General features: G+C 45.6%; 3 protein-coding genes across 5 annotated transcripts in view; 2 read left to right on the plus strand and 1 right to left on the minus strand.

Moving 5' to 3' along the window:
* LOC308478392 (cytochrome P450 2J5-like) overlaps positions 1–11,693 on the plus strand; it is a 39,605-nt gene extending 27,912 nt beyond the window's left edge. For both annotated transcript variants that reach the window (XM_081008080.1, XM_081008081.1), the window contains 2 exons: positions 9,054–9,195; positions 11,471–11,693. In XM_081008080.1, coding sequence (XP_080864206.1) covers positions 9,054–9,195; positions 11,471–11,664 — 336 coding nt within the window. In that variant the 3' untranslated portion in view covers positions 11,665–11,693. The remainder of the gene's footprint in view (positions 1–9,053; positions 9,196–11,470) is intronic.
* The window catches only part of LOC308478401 (cytochrome P450 2J4-like), a 439,957-nt gene that overhangs the window by 138,479 nt on the left and 279,259 nt on the right, over positions 1–22,219 (minus strand). The gene's annotated exons all lie outside the window — the stretch shown is intronic.
* The window catches only part of LOC308478393 (cytochrome P450 2C39-like), a 60,192-nt gene continuing 51,012 nt past the window's right edge, over positions 13,040–22,219 (plus strand). The window contains exons 1-4 of one of the 2 annotated variants that reach the window (XM_081008083.1): positions 13,040–13,312; positions 17,205–17,367; positions 17,904–18,053; positions 18,256–18,416. In XM_081008083.1, the coding sequence (XP_080864209.1) occupies positions 13,145–13,312; positions 17,205–17,367; positions 17,904–18,053; positions 18,256–18,416 (642 nt within the window). In that variant the 5' untranslated portion in view covers positions 13,040–13,144. The remainder of the gene's footprint in view (positions 13,313–17,204; positions 17,368–17,903; positions 18,054–18,255; positions 18,417–22,219) is intronic. The other variant, XM_081008082.1, reaches the window with a different exon arrangement.

The following is a 22,219-nucleotide window of genomic DNA, read 5'->3' on the forward strand; positions in this document are numbered from 1 at the left end:
GCAGGGAGGGTGTGGGCAGCGGAGGACCCGTGCTCTCCCCACTGGTCCCCGGCGAGGAGTCATGGAGCCACCTCGCCGATTCCCCCATCTGCCCCCCTTCTCCACTGGTGCTACGCTGATTTCCTTCCCCAGAAGATGTGCTGCTTCTCTCCCTCCCGGGACACTCTCCGGAATCCCTCTGGAGCCCTCCCTCTCCCCCTGGCTCCGATGGCAGTTCCCTGATATCCACCTCCTCCCCAGGACCCCCTCCACCCCCGGCGCGATTTTCCGATATAACCTCGTCTCTTTCCTCGGCCGACGATGCGGGGAATCCCCTGAAGGAGCTGTCACCATCCTCTGAGGATTCAAAACCAGCCTCCCACCCGCTCAGATCTCTCCCCTCAGGGTGGACTTCCCGGTCTGATTCTTCTTCCTCTGACACCTCTCCTCCCTCCTCTTCGGAGGCAGGAAAACCCACAAAGTCCCCTTTGTCGTCTGTGGTTCCAAATTCTTCCTCCCAGAATCTCGCTAGTGGTTTTGGCTTATCCGGGAACAACCTGTGGAATTCTTCCACCAGATACCCGTCATTGATTGACTCAGCGGGGACTCACGTGTTTTCTGACCTGGGTTCTCCTTCCCAAGCTACCAAGTACTCCACCTGGCAACCTCGCCACCTTGAATCAAGTATTTCCGTGGCTTGGTTGCGGTGTTCCCTCTCCTCTACCTGCGGGTGGGTGGTGACTCCTCCCTCCCGCCCTGGAAATTCCCGCCCCTCCCTGTACGGTGAAAGTAGGGACCTATGGAACACCGGATGTATCTTCATGCTGTCCGGCAACTTGAGTTTGAATGCCACTGGGTTCACCTGCTGTGTTACCTCAAATGGCCCCAGCTGCCTCGGCTGCAACTTCTTGCACCCTCCCTTTAGGGGTAACCCTTGGGTTGACAACCACACCCGGTCTCCCACCCGTATGGTCTCCCCCTCCCAACGGTGCCTGTCTCCTCTGCCGTCACCGCGTGTGAGCAAGCTATGAAATGGCACATTTTTGTCAGTAGATTGACTACTACCATGACTGCTGTCTTCCCCTTGACTTGGGCAAATCTGTCATAAAATCAATGGACACCACCTCCCAGGGCCTTCCCGGTGTAGGTAAGGGTTCCAGTAGCCCTGAGGGGGCAGCCCTCTCTCCCTTTGCCCTCTGGCATCGGTCGCACCCCCGTACATATTCCCGTACGTCTTCCCTCACCTTTGGCCACCAGAACTGCCTGGTGACGAGCAGCATGGTCTTGTGCTGTCCAAAGTGCCCAGCTGTTGGGTTGTCATGGAGTTGTTTAAGTACCTTCCCCCTCAAGGTCTCCCCTGGTACATACAGTGCCCCCTTATAGTACAGTAGCCCTTCCTTTTCCTCAAACCCTCCATGGTCTTCCCTTCCCTTCCCGGAGTTCCCTGATTTTTGCTTGAGCAAACGCGTCGTCTCTAGTAAGCCCTGCCAGTTCTCGTTTCCCAACCAGCATTCCCCCACCCACCCACCGGTCCTTGGGAAACACGTGTCGGATCTCTGGTGGTCCCTCTCCCTCCAGGTACTCCGGTTTCTGGGAGAGAGCATCTGCTCTTACGTTTTCCTCTCTGATCTCGAAGGAAAACTTGGCGAACTCCTGGGCCCACTCCTGGTTGAGCACCCGCGCGGTCCACCAGTATTCCAAGTTCTTGTGGTCAGTACAAACCTGGATCTTGTGCTGCGCCCCTATCAACAGATGTCTCCATTGCCAAAACGCCGCATAGATCGCAAGCAGTTCTCGGTCAGACACTGTGTAGTTTTGCTCTGACTTGCTCAGCTTCCTTGAGAAAAAGGCACACGGCCTCCAGTCCTGCTTGGCTCCGGGCTGCAAAAGGACCGCTCCAACAGCTCGGTCGGACGCGTCCATCTCCAGTCTCATGGGCTTCTCCAGATCAACGGGCAGGAGCTGCTCTTCCGAAGCGAACGCCTTCTTCAGCCTTTCAAAGGATTGCTGGGCACTTTCTGTCCACGCGAACTTCTTTTTGCTACTGAGACAATCTGTTATGGGCGCTGTCAAGTGAGCGAAGTTCTTTATGAACTTCCTGTAGAAGTTGCTGAACCCTAAGAACCTCTGCACATCCTTCTGGGTTTTGGGGGCTTTCCATTCCAGCACTGCCTTCACCTTGCCTGGGTCCATAGCTAGGCCCTTGTCTGACAACTTGTACCCCAGAAACTCGACCTCCCTGGCGTGAAATTGGCATTTTTCCAGCTTGACCCACAACTGATGCTTCTGTAGTCTCTGTAGCATTTCCCTGACGTCTCTGACGTGTTGCTTCTCATTGTCCGAATAGATTAAGACATCATCCAAAAGGCTACGCAGTTCTTGTACAGCAGGGGCCCCAACACGTGGTGCATGAATGCTTGAAAGCAGACGGAGCCCGATTGTAATCCAAATGGCATGACTAAGTACTCAAAAGCCCCCAGGGGGGTGAACATGGTAGTTTTCCATTCGTCCCCCTCCCTTATCCTGATTAAATTGTATGTGTTGGAATTCTGCCTGGGTCAGAGGAATGTGCCACAAGCAGGCACCGGCAGATATTCCTGTCGACCTCCCCGCGTCTCCCAACCTCTGCTGATAAGCAGGCGAGGTCCGGCGATTCTTCTCAGATGTATGAGAGGAACACACCGTTCTTCCTCTCTCCCCTTTGGTGTCCCCAGGGAGGGGAAAGAAGCAGACAGAAAACTATTTACATCATTTATTTCTGCCTCTTACATCAGTACAGAGAATCATGTCTGCACTCAACAACAGCAAGAAGAAAAACTCCTCCCAAGTACATCCAGTACGGGTCATATGACACACACACACTGAGCTAACATCCGGTGCTCAGTACAGAATGGACTGCCCCTTTGTTCCCATGGCAACAGTCACAAACATCCTGTCTGGCTTTCCAGCCACAAGCAGCTGGCTGAGCTGCTAATGCCTTTGCTTGCTGCAGCATTGGTGCTTTATGGTAACATACTCCCCCTAAAGTATCAATGTGTGCTGCGAGCAAAGCGTCATCCAGAGAAGAAAACAAACAGTTGTTATATTTATAACATTCCCCTGTTGTTTCAGTTCCACCCTTGGAACTACCCGCCACTGGTTTAACCAATGTACCTCTCTGGTTGTGTGACTTCGCATTACCTCGGTTAACAACTCTCTGTTGTGCCTTTGTCTCTGACTCAGACACAGCTTCAATCTGTCCTTGGTCGTTTACAATAGCAACATATGCAAGGTTAGCAAACTCCTTTGAATACCTCTTGGGTGGTACACCCTTCGTTGCTCTCTCAGACCTGCGTATGAGGTTCTGATCCTCTGTGCTCATTGGTTCAACCTTTGGACTCTGTTGAGAACCAGTAGCAATCAGTGGTTCTTCCTTCACCTGTGAAGGTCTATCCATTGTGTGAGATTTCCTCTCAATGACTGTGACAACTGAGCTGTCTGAGCTATCGCTGTCATCATCAGTACTACTGAACTCAATGAGATCAAACTCATCATCATCATCTGTATCGTCACCTGTGGGAAATGTTTGTACTACTCGCTCTTGCTTTGGAGCACTCTCTAGGAACTTTGTGAGAATCACCTGACCAGATTCAGACAAAATTACTCTGTAGAGACCCTTTTCATAACCCACAAAAATGCCTCTGGCATTCTTTACACCACCTGGAGCTTCTGTTCTCACATGAGACCCGAAAACCTTAAAATAGGCAACAGAAGGTTTTCTATTGAACAGCTTCTCAAAAGGAGAACATCCCAACTCTGTTGAGACTTTTCTCAACCACACATGAAGATAGGACGCTAGCGATTCAGCCCAATATTCATGTGGCAAATGTGAACTCAGCAATTGCGCATGCATCCCCTTTTGCAATTCTTTGTTCACTTTTACACAGACCCCCCTGTTCCACGCTTCTTGTGAAACTGCCACTTTGTGGTCTATCCTTTTTCCATCCAGGAACTTCTGAAACTTCTGTAACAGAAAAATTGGCTTCTCATCTGTGAAAAGACAATCAATGTTAGCATCATGCATACTTTTAACCTTGTCACAAAACTTCTGAAACTTTTCTAAAGTTTCTTGCGGTTTCTCCATCATATAAACCCAAGAATAATTTGTGAAACAATCCACACACACAAGGTAAAATCGTGCACCGCCTCTAGATGGTTCTAGAGGACCAATCACATCAGCATACACCCGCTGAAATGCTCTGTCGACCTTCTTGGTGAGCTTCCTGGTGCTCACACTGGTCACACCTGCGAGAGAGATTTCGTTAGAAACAGAAGAATTACATTTCATGTAATCACTTTGATCAAAAGTCAACAAATACAGTCCATCTTTCTCTTTGGCAGTAAGAAACAGTTCTCCATCTTTGTAGATCTTGCAGCTTTTAGCATCATAGGACAGTTTCAGTCCTTTCTTTGCAATCTGCGACACGCTCAGCAGATTAAATCTCAGTTCTGGAACCAGGTAAACATCGCTTATAGTCAAGTTCAGACTCTCAAGATACACAGTCCCAATTCCAGTTGCTTCCAACTCCTGACCGTTGGCCTGTTTCACAGTGAAGCTTTGCTTCTTCAATGTCGAAAACAGTCCTCTGTGCGGGCACATATGAACCGTGGCGCCCGTGTCAATTATGAACGAGTTCCCAACATCTGGCGTGGTTCCTTTCGCCATCATAGCCTTTGCAGGTTTCACCTGGCACTTGGTACGGCTTTTGCCTGACGCCTGAGGCTTCGTAGAGCTGCTCTTTGCTCCTCTTGACTGGCGCGGCTTCTTACAGTTTCGCTGTAGATGCCCAGTCTGTCCACAATTGTAGCATCGGACAGCACTCAATGCTACTCCATGCTCTCCAGTAGCATCAGCAGTGGGGGAAATAGAACTCTGTTCTTCCCTCCCCCTGTCTTTTTCTTCCAGTGCAGCAAGTCTGTCGTGTTCATTCAGGACCACAGCACAAACTCTCTCCGCGGTCAGCTGCGCGGCCGGTAGGGAACCAAGCTGACTGGCAACAACCTTGTAGGTGCGGCTAAGGCTGTTTATCATCATGAAGCAAAACACTTCCTCCTGAAGACGGAAATTGCGTTCCACCATCTGTTGACGCAGAAACTTCATTTCTGTCAGGTGCGCTTGAACATCTCCATCAGGCGCAAGTCTCAGATTGGTCAATTTCTCAAAATACAGCAACGCTGAAGAACCAGCATCTCTCTGATGCGTTGTACGCAGCGTGTCCCAAACCTCTTTCGCATTTTCTAAATGCTGAACATGCACCAACTGATCATCTGAGACACACAGAATTATAGCAGTCCTGGCCCTTACATTTCGTGACTCCCAACCTCTGGTTGGTGCTGCAGGGATGGGGTTTTCAATTACATCAAAAAGCCTCTGATTCTGCAGCAGGGCCTTCATCTTTACAGACCAAGATGAATAATTGTCATCGGTCAAGGGAGGTGGGCAAGGCAAAACTCCTTTCTTGGCATCCATCTTGAAGCCAAGCCTCCAGCTCACTGTCAAACAAACTGTAAAATCCAACAGTCGTTTTTTCCTTTCTCACGCAGCAAACTGCAAATTGTTTACGCTCTTTGCACCTGGCAGCTAAACTCAGGCTGCTATTGAAAAGTCCCTTCCAAGAGCTCGTAAACCTTGTAGCCGAAACATTCTCTGATTTTGTTTCGCTTTCCCAGGCTCACACTCAGAGTCCAGCCCCTTTGCCAGTAACTTTCCAGGACCGTTACCTAGCAACAATGCATTTCAATAAGACTTCTTATCTACCACAAAAATTTGTGGAATGCAGGCTTCAGCCTTCAAGCTGCAGGCCTATTCCTCCGGAGCTGTATTTTTCCAAAACGCAGCTCTGTGAACCAGTGAATTAATCAGACTGCGTTCACACTTTTAGCCCGAAATGCAGCATACCTTGAACTTTGTTGCTCTGGAAAACACCTCTTCTTTCCATCAGCTGTCTGTGGAGCCTCTGGCATTTCTCAGACACTTTTCTCTTCCTCCTTGGAGCAGAGGAGGACAATCCACCAGCCTCTCATGCAGATGTTCGATGAATCGCAACCATCCGAAGGCTGCCACTGTTGGAATTCTGCCTGGGTCAGAGGAATGTGCCACAAGCGTAGGCACCGGCAGATATTCCTGTCGACCTCCCCGCGTCTCCCAACCTCTGCTGATAAGCAGGCGAGGTCCGGCGATTCTTCTCAGATGTATGAGAGGAACACACCGTTCTTCCTCTCTCCCCTTTGGTGTCCCCAGGGAGGGGAAAGAAGCAGACAGAAAACTATTTACATCATTTATTTCTGCCTCTTACATCAGTACAGAGAATCATGTCTGCACTCAACAACAGCAAGAAGAAAAACTCCTCCCAAGTACATCCAGTACGGGTCATATGACACACACACACTGAGCTAACATCCGGTGCTCAGTACAGAATGGACTGCCCCTTTGTTCCCATGGCAACAGTCACAAACATCCTGTCTGGCTTTCCAGCCACAAGCAGCTGGCTGAGCTGCTAATGCCTTTGCTTGCTGCAGCATTGGTGCTTTATGGTAACAGTATGCCCCCCTGAGGTCCAGCTTGGTAAAAATCTTCCCCTGCCTCACCTGTGTTAAAATGTCATCAATCCTTGGCATTGGGAAGGTCACGGGTTCTGACACCAGGTTTAGGGCCCTATAATCCATGACCAATCTAGGCTGATTAGTCTCTTTTTTGTCCACAAAGAACACCGGACTGCCCCCCACCGCCTTTGATTCCCTTATGAACCCCCTCTTCAGGTTCTTGTCAATAAACTGCCGCAACTCCTGCATCTTCTGGTCGGACATGGCATACAGCTTACCCACCGGCAACTGAGCCCCTGGGAGTAGGTTGATTTGGCAGTCAAAGGGCCTGTGGGGGGGGTAGTCTATCTGCCTCCCTCTCGCTGCAGACCTCCTTCAGGTCAGCATATTGTGGTGGCACCTCCCCCTTTTGTTCCACGGCCAGCCCAGCCACTCTGGCCACCGTCATTCTTGGGTTCTCCCCTCCCAGACAGTGTCCTAAGCAGTAAGCTGACCCAAAGGTGACTGACCGCTGATGCCATGACACTATGGGATCATGCAGTGCCAACCAGCTCATTCCCAGTATTATTGGGGGTCCTGCCAGTGTGGCCACGTGAAAGGCAATGGTCTCCGTGTGCCTGGAAACCCTCATTCGCATTGGCGGGGTCTGGTGTGTCACTTCCCCTCCCAGAAGTTCCCTGCCATCGATGGTTGTCACCTGCAAAGGAAAATCTAGAGGCAACAGGTGGAGTTGGTGCTCCAGAGCGAAGTCTCTGCTGAAGAAATTACACGAGCTGCCCGAATCCAGCAGTCCCTTAACTGTGACAGGGTGCCCATTCGGGAGTTCTAGCACCACTTCTATGGCTATAGCTGCCTTGGGGGGGTCAGGCTGGGGCACTTCTATTGGTTGCTGGCCTGGCTGCTGCCCCTGCTGGTTGGCAGCCAGGTGTTGGCGTTTCCCTGCGCCTGCCCTTCCTCCCCTTTCTCGTCGTAGCCTGCACCCCCCACCATCCCTTGCCAGGCCTTTCGTTGAGGGCAGACCTTAGCAAAATGTCCTGGTCGTTGACAGAGGAAACACTTCTTGGTAGTTTTCCAGTCCTTTCCCTCCCTTTTACGACCTTCACCGGAGTTTGAAACCTCTCGCGCGCCATCAATTTCCATTGGCTCCACCGCCTGGGAAGGCTCCCTCGGTATCTCTGGAATGCGGTAGTCATGGAAATATTCCTCTCTCATTTCCCGTTTCTCCTGCGCCTACGCTTCTTGGCGTACGCCTATCGCGAGCACAGCCTTTGTGAGCTCGTCCATTGACCGTGGGTGGGGCGCTCGGGACAACTTGTCTTTCACTTCGGGGGACAGGCCCACCTCAAACAACATTTGTATCGGTTCAGAGTCCAGATCCCACCCGAGCCGGTGGACTAACATCGCAAAATGCGACCAGTAGTTTCTGACGGATTGGCTCCCCTGCTTGCACCCCATCAGTTCCCGCCGTGTCACGCTTTGCTCCACCTCGCTGGAGAACATTGCGTCCATTTCCTGAAAGAATTTCTTAAGGTCCTTCAAGGCATCATTTTGCGTCACCAATAGGGGCCTGATCCATTCGCGCGCCCCATCCTGCAGATGCCCCACAATGTAAGCCACCCTCTCCCCGTCATCAGCAAAGTCATCTTTCTGCAGCTCCAAAGCGTACTGCACTTCCGTTCGGAAAGCATTGTAGTCTTGGGGCTTTCCACCAAACTTGTGTACCAGCCCCGGTACCTTCCTTGCGATGGGGGTGGTTCTGACCTGTGCATCCTGAGCCCATCTTTCCTCCAGCCGCGCCGTCAGGATAGCTACATGCGTCTCCAAGTCTCGGTTCCTCTCGACCAGACTCCGCACCGCAGCTGGTTGCTCCGTCTCTCTGGCTGTTCCTGTTTGGCTCATTGTGCTGCCTCTCCTGGGCTGTGCACAAGCAACGTCAGGGACTGACGGATTGCTGTAATGGTTCTAGGGGTTGCTCGTGCGTAAATCGGCGCCACACCTGGCTGGGTTGCCTGAGTGAACCCTTTCTGTCCGGACAGCCACTCGCTCTCCAGAATCCCTCTGGAGCCCTCCCTCTCCCCCTGGCTCCGATGGCAGTTCCCTGACAGTTGCATATTCAGAGATGCCCCCAGCCATGCAGGAACTTCTTGTATAGTCTAAAACAGGAGTTCCATCTGCAGACATGTTTCACTAGTGCTATTGCTGGGGCCATGTGGCAACTCAGAGGAACATGCAGTGGCCAAAGGTCTCAGCGAGGCCTTTTTGAAACAGGTGTTGGGGAGGCTCTGCTGTGTTTCTGCTTGTACAGAAATATTTTTTTAAATAGAAAAAAGTTGAGGATGAATATGGCCACTGTTAAATACCCACCTGTCCCCCCAAAACCCTAAGTTTCAATTCAGTTGGAACTCTGCAAAGATTCATCCTGGGAGAGTGAGGGAGAATCCTGGAATGTGTTGATCTGAATGCATTCCAAGTTAATTCTTTCTTCTTTGCAGGGGACTGCCATTCTTCTTGATCTGCGCTCTGTTCTTCTTGATCCAACACGATGGGAGACTCCGGCAGAGTTCAACCCAAATCATTTCTTGGACAAGAATGGACAATTTGTGGACAGAGAAGAATATCTGCCATTTGGTGCAGGTGAATGCAAAAGTCCAAGCTGAGTTGGGGTCTATAGACATGCTTATTGGTTGGCTTCCAGGAAATGACATCATCATCAGCAAGAGAGTAGGGCAGAATGGATGCAATATCCCCTTGGCAGGAGTGGCACTGCTGGTCAGCAGGATGGGGCAAGGCTGTTGATAATTTAGGGAATTTCTGGGTGGCTGATTTTGGACTCACAGGTACCCAAACCCTTATGGGGTTCACACTTCACACTTGCCACCCCATTGCCCTGTCCCTGAGAGGGGTAACACTGCCAGCACCAGTGTGCTGTTGCTCCCTGTCACACGTCACTGCTTGATGCATCCAACTTCTTTTCAGCTGACAAGGCTAAAGCTCCCCCACCTCTTTTCATGGAATATAATTTAGCCTGCTATGAAACTATACTCAGAATTGAGTCTGCAGTTAAACTATCCCACTTCCGATTGAGGTTGAACCGTGACAAGACAGAAGTACTGTTCTTGGGGGACAGGGGGCGGGTGGGTGTGGAGGAATCCCTGGACCCTACCAGCCCACAGACTGTCTCACCAGAGTGGTGCATGCTCTAGTTATCTCCCCCTTGGACTACTGCAATGCGCTCTACGTGGGGCTACATTTGAAGGTGACTCGGAAACTGCAATTAATCCAGAATGCGGCAGCCAGACTGGTGAATGGGAGTGGCCGCCGAGACCATATAACACTGGTCCTGAAAGACCTACATTGGCTCCCACTCCATTTCCGAGTGTTGGTGCTGACCTTTAAAGCCCTAAAGGGTCTTGGCCCAGTATACCTGAAGGAGCGTCCTCACCCCCATCCTTCAGTCCGGACACTGAGGTACAGCTCCAAGGGCCTTCTTGCAGTTCCCACACTGCAAGATGTGAGGTTACAGGGAACTAGGCAGAGGGCCTTCTCGGCAGTGATGCCTGCCCTGTGGTACGCCCTTCCAGCAGATGTCAAGGAAATAAGCAACTATAATACTTTTAGGAGACATTTGAAGGAAGCCCTTTTTGGGGAAGTTTTTAATGCTTAATGCTATATCATGTTTTTAATATTCGGTTGGAAGCTGCCCAGAGTGGCTGGGGAAACCCAGTCAGATGGGCGGGGTATAAATTCTTCTTCTTCTTCTTCTTCTTCTTCTTCTTCTTCTTCTTCTTCTTCTTGATTACCGTATTTTTCGCTCTATAACACGCACCCGACCATAACACGCACGTAGTTTTTAGAGGAGGAAAACAAGAAAAAAAATATTCTAAACGAAACAGTGGATGTATGATTTTTGTGGTTCATGCTGTGGCCGCAGACATGTGATCTGACAGTGAGTTTGGAGTAGCCGAATGCAAAAATCCTGAGGATCCATGTGGATCCATGCTTTGTAACCACTTTTTTGCACCACTGCGGCCCCAGGCAACAGTGGGTGCGTGATTTTTTTGGTGCGAGATGTAGCCATGGACATGTTATGTGATCTGATGGTGAATTTGGGGTGACCCAGTGCAAAAATCCTGAGGATCCATGTGGATCCGTGCTTTGTAACCACGTTTTAAGTGGAGAGGGAAGGAAAAGCACTCAAGGGACAAGGAGAAGGATGCTGCTAATAATGCAGAAGAGGGGTTTAAGGGGAGAAAAAGCATGCGTGGGGTGGGAGGAGAAGGATGCTGCTAATAATGAAGAAGAGGGGTATAAGGGGAGAAGGCTCCTCTCCTCTCCCACTTTGCTCCTTTAAAGCAAGCAGGCTCTGCTTTTCTCCCTCCTCCCCGCTCCTCCCCGGCTTAGTGAGCTGTAAACTTTGCTGCTATTTAGCGAGCTGAGTGGGGAGGAGAGAGGGACAGAGAGCCTGCTTGCTTTAAAGGAACCAACTGGACAGGAGCCACTTACACTCGTGTAAGCGGCTCCTCTCCTTTCCCGCTTTGCTCCTTTAAAGCAAGCAGGCTCTCTGTCCCTCTCTCCTCCCCACTCAGCGGCTCTTCTCCCACTTTGCTGTTTCAAAGCGAGCCACGGAGGAGGGAAGGAAGGGGAACCATGGATCCTCTGCTCACGACTGCAGCAGATCCCCCCCCCCACCCGTAGGCATTCCCTCCATAACACGCACAGACATTTTCCCTTACTTTCTAGGAGGAAAAAAGTGAGTGTTATGGTGCAAAAAATACGGTATTTCACTTTCCTAACTATGTCTAGTTCTACAAAGTATTTTACAGTATAGCATGTTTTATAGCTGCGAAGTAATTGACACTGAAAAGTAAATTATTACTCAGTTGCTGTCTTTCACTTGTCCCATCCTCAGGGTCTCGCATTTGTTTGGGAATGCAGCTGGCAAAGATCGAAATCTTCATCTTCCTGACCAGCCTGCTGAGAACATTCAGCTTCCAGCTGCCAGAAGGAGTGAAAGAACTCAATCAAGAGCCTTTACTTGGGACTACAACACATCCCCATCCTTATAAACTCTGTGCTATTCCCCGTGGCAATGCAAACCTCTGATTTTGTTTAAAAGCACCATTTTCCTCTCAGTGTCCCTCTAGTCCTACTTTACTCAAACTTCTGTCACTGCTTAAAACATACACTTTTTCCCTTTTAGTGTAAAACCCATCTCACAATATTCAAACCGGATGGCAGCATGCTGTTGGCCATGTGAAGGTGTCAGTTGCTTGCACATTTATATTTTCCATTGCTTAATAAGAGTAGAAAAGCATAAGAGGAACTCTGCTGGACCAGGCAAGATAGGACCCGTCTAGTCCTCCAGATGTCTGTGGGAAGCCTCCAAACAGGAAACTGAATGCAACAGCACTCTCCTCACTTACAATTTCCAGAAAGTGATATCCATAGCCACAGCGTAGGCAGAACACAGCCCTTGTGGTTTGTACCCACTGATAGCTTTACCCTCCATAAACCTATCTGATTCTTTCTCTGAGCCATCCAAGTTGATTGGAATCACTACATCTTCTGGGAGCAAATTCCATAGTTTAATGCTGCAGAAATGTTGTATTGCTCCTCACTTGAACTTAATGAACCAGAAAGGGCGTGAGTCAAGCATATGTGTTATGGTCAGAAGTCCCTTTGCCAGGGATCAATGAAGGTTTTGATAGCATAGTTAGATATATCAGCCAGACACTCACAAGTAAAGGCCTTGGAAAAGCTACCTCCATCTATGTGAAGTGCTGCTAGTAAGCTTTTCTCATTTGTACTACTGACTTAATAACAGTAATAGCAATAATGATAATGATGATAATGATAATAATAATAATAATAATAATAATAATAATAATAATAATAATTCTCTTTCTCTTTCTTGGGCAGCAGCTGCTACTTTAATTTTTTTTTTTTTGACAAAGTGATAATAAATAAATAAGAATAAAAATGTGCACCCTACCCCCGAGACCATTCCATTGTAACTGTCCAACCTCCCAAAATTTCAACACCTCTTGTGATAGTTTGACCCCTTTCTGTTTTAGCTGCACAAATTCTACAAACACCTTCCGTGTCTCCTGCATATTCCCCGTCTTACCTTAATAGCATGTGTTAATTTATCATTAATAGCTATATAAGGGCTATTGCCATGAGGTCCTGGCTGAGGGCTTCCCATGGGCATTTGCACCGGGCCTTTTCCATATGCAATTTTATTTCATGAATGTATGGTACATATTTTCCCAATGTTTCTGGCACAAATCAGTCTTACACCAGCCAAAATTCTAATTGCAATTCCTATTAATCAGACTTCCTCTCATCTGAAAAATCACATGAAAAATGATTATAGTTTTTGACTGTAGCACATGACTTGGGATCACATTCCAAGGCTACTTGGACATGGTGTCAGAACACTTATTCCTTTTTAATAAGAGAGTATATAAAGAGAGAGAAATGTTGATTTCTCTGAGGAAAGCAAGATCTCCTTAGAGAAAGAGTGTTGAACTTAACCAGGAATCCTAAAAAGTATCCAGGAGAAATTGAAAGCAAGAGAAGGATGGAAATAGGGGCATTTTTTATTGTTTTGCTGGTGGTTCTTCTGATTCTGCACTTCCTGAAACAGCTCTGGTCAAATAGGCACTATCCTCCTGGACCTCTCCAGCTTCCTCTCATTGGAGGCGTGTGGCGGATTGGGGTGAAGCTTCGTGATGATACTTTCATTAAGGTACTTATTTCTAACTCAGTCTAATATGAACAATTGTTTTACCTATTCCCCTTAACAACTATGATATTTCAGCTTAAACAATAGTAAGGGTTAAAACAGTAAATGTCATGGCCACAACCAAGCACAGAATAAAATGTGATGAAACCCCTACATTTACTGAAACTGAATTTAATTAAAAATCCCCCAATTGCGAGAGAAGCGTCATTCATATTCAGGTCACACAGAATTTTTATAAACTACTTTCATGTGTAGTAAGGTCAAGCAAAAGTGGCTAAATAAAAATTTAATAAATGAAAAATTATACAAAATAAACATATATTTTTTAATAAATTCAGTGTACTAGGTAATCTGAATTTGTTCATTCCAGGCACTCCTGCTGTGTTACGTACAAGGGCATTAGTATAAAACCACACAAAAGTTGAAAATGTGCATTCAGAAATTACCAATTGTTATAGGAATTCTAAGGTCTAAAAAATAGAAGAAATGTTGATAATTGAACAAGGTAAACACACATACGTAAGGATATAAACCACATGTCTAAAATAGTACAGGAGAGCAATCCAAAAGTCATCTTGGCTCTCCTAAAGATTCTCAGTATTTTCTCTGCCTCCTTAATCCCCCTTGCCTGAGAACACGTAGGCAGATAGCAGTCAAGGGAAGTTCCTGAAGGGATTCCTCTCCTATAGCAATGAATCTCCTTTGTATTAATTGTCATTGTTTGCCCAGATGCTCTGCATTGAGGGATTCTGACAGGCATATCAAATGCTAATGTTTTGTGTAAACTGTGTCTGGAACTATGTAAAACTTGCTAAATACTCAGGAATATCACATCTTGGCTTGCCTCAACCACAGTAACCCCACCTTGAGTGTGATGTAATTTCTGACTGTTTGTAGAGGGGAGGTCCTCCTTCTCCACGCCAAAATGGAGCAAATCCTTAAGAGAGACGTTTCTTTTGGGTTCTGGGTCTGTCTAGTCTCCTTACAAGGAGTGGAGGGAACTCTGTTGCAACAGAAGAAAGAAAGATCTGCCTTGCTTCCATGGCACCCTGCCTCCATCCATTCATCTCTTACCCATCATGGACTTAGGGGACTCAGTCCCTTGGGGAATTGGGCACCAAAAACCAACCACCCCTATTTTTTCTATATCACAATTGAAAAGGTAAGTTGTTGTATACTCAGTGGTGGAGGAACCCTCTTCGTCACCCGGGGTGGTACGCTTAGGGGTGGGGTGAACCGCCTGGCAGCCCGATCAGACTACGCATGCACGGCAGCTCGTATGGACACCGTGAGCGAGTGGCAGCTCATACGGATGCCGCAAGTGGCACCCATGCTGACTGCGCGCGTGCCCTTCGCTGCTCCACAGCTGGGGGGAGGCAGCGGCCCAACTTGGCACCCCCCAAGGTGCCACCCGGGGTGACCCATCCCCTCTGCCCCCCCTCTTCATACGGCACTGTGAATACTCTTACATGTTATGTGGATGTTTATAACCAACCAGAGAATTAACATGAAAAATGTTTACCTCTATTCTTTCAAATCTTCTAGAGCCATCACTCCTGGTGTATATGAACATTATATTAAAAAAAACCCCACAGCACTGACCACAAACACATAAGAAAATGCATTTTAAAAAGAGTGAGCACAAAGATCACTCTGCATTCATTCATGGCAACACTTCAACAGATACAGACCTGCATATGCTATTCAAGACGTTAAGCCTGGAAAAGTCTTCATCTTCTTCATTGGAATTACAAACACTTAAAAAATTAAAAAAAGCAATTCAAAGACTAATACAGCAAATTGCATCTCTACAGTAAATGCTAATCTCCAGGTAAAACCACTTCTGCAATAAACATAGGAGGTGGGGTTGCAGGCGTCACGCCCCTTCCCCAGATTCCCCAGGCTGGAGCCAGCCCCCGCGATACCTAAGGGAATCTCCGCCCGTGTCATACCCCGGGCCAGCCAGTTGGCTGGCTCTGGGGGCGGGGCCTCGGCTATTTAAACCTGCTGCAGCCGAGGCTCCTCCTCTTTTCCTCCGCTGCTGCAGCTGACCAGGTTTTTCCCGCCCATCCCACCCCTTTTTTAGGATAGGTTCTTTGACGTTGATATGAACTACGGGTGGTCGCCGTCAAGGGGCCTGGTAGGAATTTTCCCAAATAACAGATTGGCTCCAGCCATTTGGTTTTCGCCTACCTCGTAGCAAACCGTCACAACTCTTCGGTATTGGCAGTTAGGCATTGGTAGGGGTACTGTCCTATTGTTATGCAAATGAATGGGGAGAAGGAGCGCCATCACCTTTCCCCAGGCAAGGGTAGTCCGGTAAAGGATTCCGGGGGGCGTGGCCTTCTCCTAAGCCTAAGGAGGTGTGGGCCCACAGCACGCCCCCATGCGGTGACGCCCAGGGGAGGGCCTAGTTGACGTGCCTCAGGAGGACTCCTCCCCCTGGTGATTAACCCTTCCGGCTTCTAGCCGGTTAGTAGTTAGGACCAATGCCTAAGCCAATACCGTTCAATTCCTGTAATCAATAAAGTTGTGGCTTAATTCGACCCATTAACCTGAATTATTGTGTCCTGTGTCTTTATTTTCTTGGGAGGAGGCGGGAACTCGCCACGCAATACTCCCAGCAAGAGCAAAAGGCCAGGTCTGTGAAATCAGCATCAGAGAGTCATTTAAAAGCACCAGCTGCAGCTGTGAGACTAATGGCACTGAGACAGGAAGGTGCACAGGCTGATCCTGCTACCACTTACTAGTCAACACTTCTCATAGAGAAAATGCAACAACATTTTGGCATGTGTATTTTCCTGATTTCACCTGGCTCCCCATGATGTAATTATCTTACTTTATATGTTTTTGTGCTTTTCATTATTAATCAGATTCTTGTCCTTTTATATTAGTTTCTATATTATTATTATGTGTGTTGTTTGTATCTGCAGGATGAAGGAGGCTTAAATCTGAAAGACACCACACAAAACAAGCAGCTGAGCAAATGAAATAGTTTATTGCAATATACTCTGGAGCTTGTCCTCCCACTCTTCCCATGTGTGATGCAACATGGCCCAGAATGCTATGCACTTCTCCTCTTCCAACAGATGGATGGACACCAAGTTCACTTGGCAGTGTAGCAGGAGATCATTCTCAGGAAAGCCATGGGACTTTTGTAGCTCATATGTAGCCAGGGAAGACACGAGACAATATTTAATTTGTTTGTTTGTTTAATACATTTGTAAGCCAAATTATTCAGACAGGTATTGCTTAATTCCTTACCACTTAATTCCATCCTCTTCTTAATTCCTTACCATATTTGGTGGCTCAACAACTTTGGACTACCCTGCCTAAAATGTCAATGTGCGGGGGTGACAAAAGAAATTCTGCACCAGGTACCACCTGACCTTGCTACGCCTCTGCTGTTGTGACCCACCGTGGGTCATAAACCTGACCCAGTGCTCTAGCCAAGCTTATACCAACTTGATACCCTCCAGACTACAATGCCCATCTGCCCCAACCAGCATGGCCAATGGTCAGGGATGATGGGAGTTGCAGTCCAACACTATCTGGCGGGCTCCAGTTTCCACATGCCTGCACAAAATGGTTTTATGGTGATGATGAAGAAGCCTCTGGCAATGGCTGGCTCATCTACTTGCCTGTCACCAGATGGCTGGAGACTATGAAGTGCCTCTCTGCTGCTCTGATCCCACACAGGGAAAAAACAAGCAGGAGGGAGTAAAACAAATGGGTTGGAATGAAGGAAGGAACGAAAGAAAGAAAAGGAGATGCTGGCAAGAGAGGAAAATATAGTGAGATGCTTAAGAGGTGAGGAAGGCTGAAGATCACATATTAGGTTGAAATAACTATCTGAACATAGCATTCCTCTTCTCTCTTTTGACCCAAATGGTAGATGGCAAAGCAATATGGAAACATTTACACCCTTTGGGCAGGATATCAACCCTTCATAATACTGTCTGGATTCCAAGCAGTGAAAGAAGCGCTCATTGACCACTCTGAAGAACTTGAAGACCGACCACAGACTCCTTTCCTTATGGCTATGACAAAAGGAAAAGGTAGGTAATGAGAATTTCTGCTGATACTTTCCCCGAAGAAAAACATTTAAGTGGCTGTCTGGAAAAAGAGAACAAAGGTTTTCTATTAATGTTGTACTGAACAGGAAAAAGGGGTTCTATGCAGTGCCAGTTCTTATCAGAGAAGACCCACTGAAATTAATGGGCATGGCTAATGTGGGTCTATTAATTTCCATTAGTCTACTCTAACAAGTGCTTTATGGAAGTCAGAATTGTACTACACTGTGGTTAGATTGAATTGCAGGTAGAAGCTTCTTTCCAGTTGCAGTTGCAATGCATTGATTGTCCTGGCCCTCAGCGCTGGATGAAGGGCTTGAACTCTCCGCTCTTTCTGCTGAGATACCCCCAAAATATACTGAGGCAGACTTTGCATCGTCTTGTAATTGTTTGCCTCAGAGATACTGAATAGCTTGCACATTCAAGGGCATGAACTTCAGTAAACAAAGTTTCTTCTTGGCTGGTTACTTAATTGTAACATTAATTTCTGTAAGGAAGAATTTCTCACTGATTTTCCATAGGTAATATATTTTCAAATGGTCACACCTGGAGGCAACAGAGACGCTTTGGTGTAGTTACTATGCGGAAGCTGGGAGTGGGGAAGAAAGGCATGGAGCACCAAGTAGCAGAGGAGGCCCATCAGCTCGTGGAGGTTTTTGCACGTTCAAAGGGTATGTGATGCTAAGTGATGTTGCTGAGCTGGCGTATGAAGATATATTTGTGTACTACCTCTGTCCATTTTAGAAAGGAATATGATATGTTTTTCTTGGTTCCTAATGGAGATCCCAGCAGTTTCTCTTGGCCACCATGAAATCCCACTCTCAGTATGAACAGGAGCAGCTGAACTCACATTAGTATAATTTTATTTTGCAGGACAGCCACTTGACCCCTCCTTTCCCATCGCTAATTCAGTCTCCAACGTGATATGTGCTGTGGTTTTTGGGCACCGGTTTGCTCTTGAGGATGAACAGTTCCAGAAGCTGATAGAAGCCATAGATTTCTCCCTAAAATTTATAGGAAGCTTCGTTCATGCTGTGAGTAATCATTTTCATTCTTGCTGATTCAGAGAAGTCTCCCAGGGGCCTTACATTTCCCACTCAGCATTCTGGATTCCATTATGATAGAGGATAGAGTGTTGGAGAAGTGAGATGAAGTTTAAATCTAATCTGAGATAAGGGCTATTTTACAGCCTAATCAATTTCTTACCATGAATATAAAAGAGAGAGTAATGAAACTAGGTCCACAAGTTGGGACTCTTTGGAGGAAAGACAGGCTAGAAATGGAACAATGGCCTTCAGAACAAGTCATCTACAGCCCACATAAATGAGCAAAGGTGAACAAAATAATTTTCTCAGGAAGAGAATTACACTATGGCATAGCGTGGGTGGAGCCAGGCAACCTGTGGCCCTGGACGTGACCAGATGCTCCTATGACAGGCTCCCTCATGATGTTGGAGCCATGGGGAGGTAAGACATCAGATGACCCCCCTTTTCTTTCTCTGTAATGCAGGGGTCAGCAAACTTTATCAGCAGGGTCTTGTCCACCTTCCCTCAGAGCTTGTTGGGGGTTGAACTATATTTTGGGGGGAAAGGGGGAAAAGAATGAATTCCTATGCCCCAGAAATAACCCAGAGATGCATTTTAAATAAAAAGACACATTCTACTCATGTAAAAACACGCTGATTCGCAGACTGTCCGCGGGCTGGATTTAGAAGGCAATTGGGCCGGATCCAGGCCCTGGGCCTTAGTTTGCCTACCCATGCTGTAATGTGTTTCTCTGTCCCCTTTTGTTCTGCTGGCTGCAACGAGCCACCAAAAGGCAAACTTTAACACTTCTCCTTTCCATTCTACTGTGCTCCACATCCCTCCCTCACCAGCTTCTGTTAAAATAAGAATTTTTTTTACCTGCCAAACAAAATCTCTCTCTTTTTTTAATAATAATTTTTATTAATTTTAACATATAAATTATAATACATACCACAAAACCTCACCACTTATACAATCTTTTTTTGGACTTCCATCAGCACCTCTGATGATCCACCGTTTTAACCACTTCTTATGCATTTCTTAAATTCATATTGCCTTTAATTATCTTAACTAACCATCCTCCCCTTTATCCATTTTTGGAATAGTTCCAAGAATTCACCTCACAAAACTTCTTGCAAACCTACAAACGTAGTCTGATCATCACAATTACTTTTCAAATAGTCTGTAAATTTACACCAGTCTTCTGTGAATTTCTGGTCCCGCAGATTTTGAATCCTTCCTGTTAATTTATCTAGTTATGCATAGTCCATAAATTTCATCCTCCATTCTTCTTTCGTCAGTAATTCTTCTGGCTTCCATTTTTGTGCCAATAATATTCTTGCTGCCGTCGTTGCATATAAAAACAGCTTACATTCTTTTCTATTTATATCACTTCCTACAATGCCCAGTAAAAATGCTTCTGTTTTCTTTATAAATGTATATTTCAACATTTTTTTATCTCATTATATATCATTTCCCAGAAGCTTTTAACTTTTTTACATTCCCACCACATGTGATAAAATGTTCCTTCTTTTTCTTTACATTTCCAACATTTATTGCTAACTTTATACATTTTAGCTAATTTAACGGGTATAATATGCCATCTATACATCATTTTCATCACATTTTCTTTTAAAGCATTGCATGCAGTAAATTTTAAACCTTCTTTCCATAGTTTTTCCCAATCACTCAGCTGTATATTATACCCAAAATCTTTGGCCCAAGGAATCATAACCGACTTTACCTCCTCATCCTTCAAATGCCATTCAAGCAGCAATTTATACATTTAAAATTTTTTTTTACAGTTATTACTTAATATCTCTAGTTCAAACTTTGATTTATTTTCATCAAATCCTTTTTCTTTAAAATATAATAATAATAATAATAATAATTTATTATTTATACCCCGCCCATCTGGCTGGGTTTCCCCAGCCACTCTGGGCGGCTTCCAAAAGAATATTAAAATACAATGATACATCAAACATTAAAAGCTTCCCTAAACAGGGCTGCCTTCAGCAGCCCTGAAGGATTTAAAAATCCTGTTTAAACATTTCATTGACCTGACGGTAGTGCATCCAATCATTCACATATTCTTTGATTTCCTCATATGGTTTCATCTTCCATTTACTTCCTTCTTTTTGTATTAATTTCCCATAAGTTATCCATTTCCCACTCATATTGATCTTTTTCACACTCATTGCTTCTAATGGAGATAACCAATGCGGTGTTTTACGTTCCAGTAAGTTTTTGTACCTATCCCATATTTCTATTAAAGATCTTTGAAATATATGGCTTCCAAATCCTTTATGGACTTTTGTTTTATTATACCATAGATATGCGTGCCATCCAAATCTATTATCATAACCTTCCAAATCTAACAGTTCTGTATTTTCTAATAACATCCATTCCTTTAACCAACAGAGGCAAGATGCTTCATAATACAATTTCAGATCTGGCAGAGCGAAGCCTCCTCTTTCTTTAACATCTGTTAACAACTTATACTGTATTCTCGGCTTCTTTCCCTGCCAGATAGATCTTGAAATTGTTTTTTGCCAATCTTTAAAAATTGTTGCCCCTTTGATTATTGAAATTGTCTGAAACAAAAATAACATCTTTGGTAGCACATTCATTTTAATAGCCGAAATCCTTCCCCAAAATGACAATTTCATCCTTCCCAATATTTCTAGATCTCTTATAATACCATTCCACACCAGTGTATAATTATTTTGAAATAGATCAATATTTTTGGAGGTTAACCAAATTCCCAAATATTTAAATCTTTTAACTGCTTCTATACCTATTTGTTGTTGCAACCCTTCCACCAGGTCCTGTTTCATATTTTTAACTATCATTTTAGTTTTCTTTTTGTTCAATTTAAAGCCTGCCACTTGCCCAAACTGTTCTATCTCCTCTAGTACTTCTTTCACACTTGTAACTGGCTCTTCTATGGTTAATACCAAGACATCGGCAAAGGCTTTCACTTTATACTCATTTCGACCAACTGAAATTCCCTTTATTTTTTCATTTCTCCTTATTTACCTTAAAAAGACTTCCAGTACCGATATGAATAATAATGGTGATAATGGATACCCTTGTCTTGTACCTTTAGTAATTTCAATACTTTCTGTTACTATATTGTTTACTATCAATTTTGCTCTCTGTTCTCTATGGCTTTTATTCCTTTTAGAAAGAATTGACCAGTGTCCATTAATTCTAAATTCTTTAACATAAATTTCCAGGATATATTATCAAAGGCCTTTTCTGCATCCACAAAAATTAACATCGCTTGCTTTTCATTTCTGGCAGTCAGATATTCAATTATATTAACTATATTTCTTATGTTATCTTTCATCTGTCTACCAGGTAAAAAACCTGCTTGGTACTTATCAATAGTCTCATAGAATCATAGAATCATAGAGTTGGAAGAGACCACAAGGGCCATTGAGTCCAACCCCCTGCCAAGCAGGAAACACCATCAGAGCACTCCTGACATATGGTTTGCTAGCATACTTGCGAATAATTTATAGTCGTTATTTAACAGTGAAATTGGCCTATAGTTCTTTACTTGTGTTAAATCCGAATCTTGTTTTGGTATAAATGTAATATATGCTTCTTTCCACATTTCTGGTAATTCTCCCTTTCTTAGTATATTATTCATAACCTCTTTCAGCGGCACAAGTAGGGCGTGTTTCATTTCTTTATAATATTTTGCTGTAAATCCATCCGGTCCCAGTGTCTTTCCACTTTTCAATTCTTTTATAGCAACTTTAATTTCCTCTGTTTCAATTAGGTCATTCACTCTGTCTTTCTTT

Source organism: Podarcis pityusensis (genome assembly GCF_964106645.2).
Source record: "Podarcis pityusensis genome assembly, chromosome: 5".
Classification (NCBI taxonomy): domain Eukaryota; kingdom Metazoa; phylum Chordata; class Lepidosauria; order Squamata; family Lacertidae; genus Podarcis; species Podarcis pityusensis.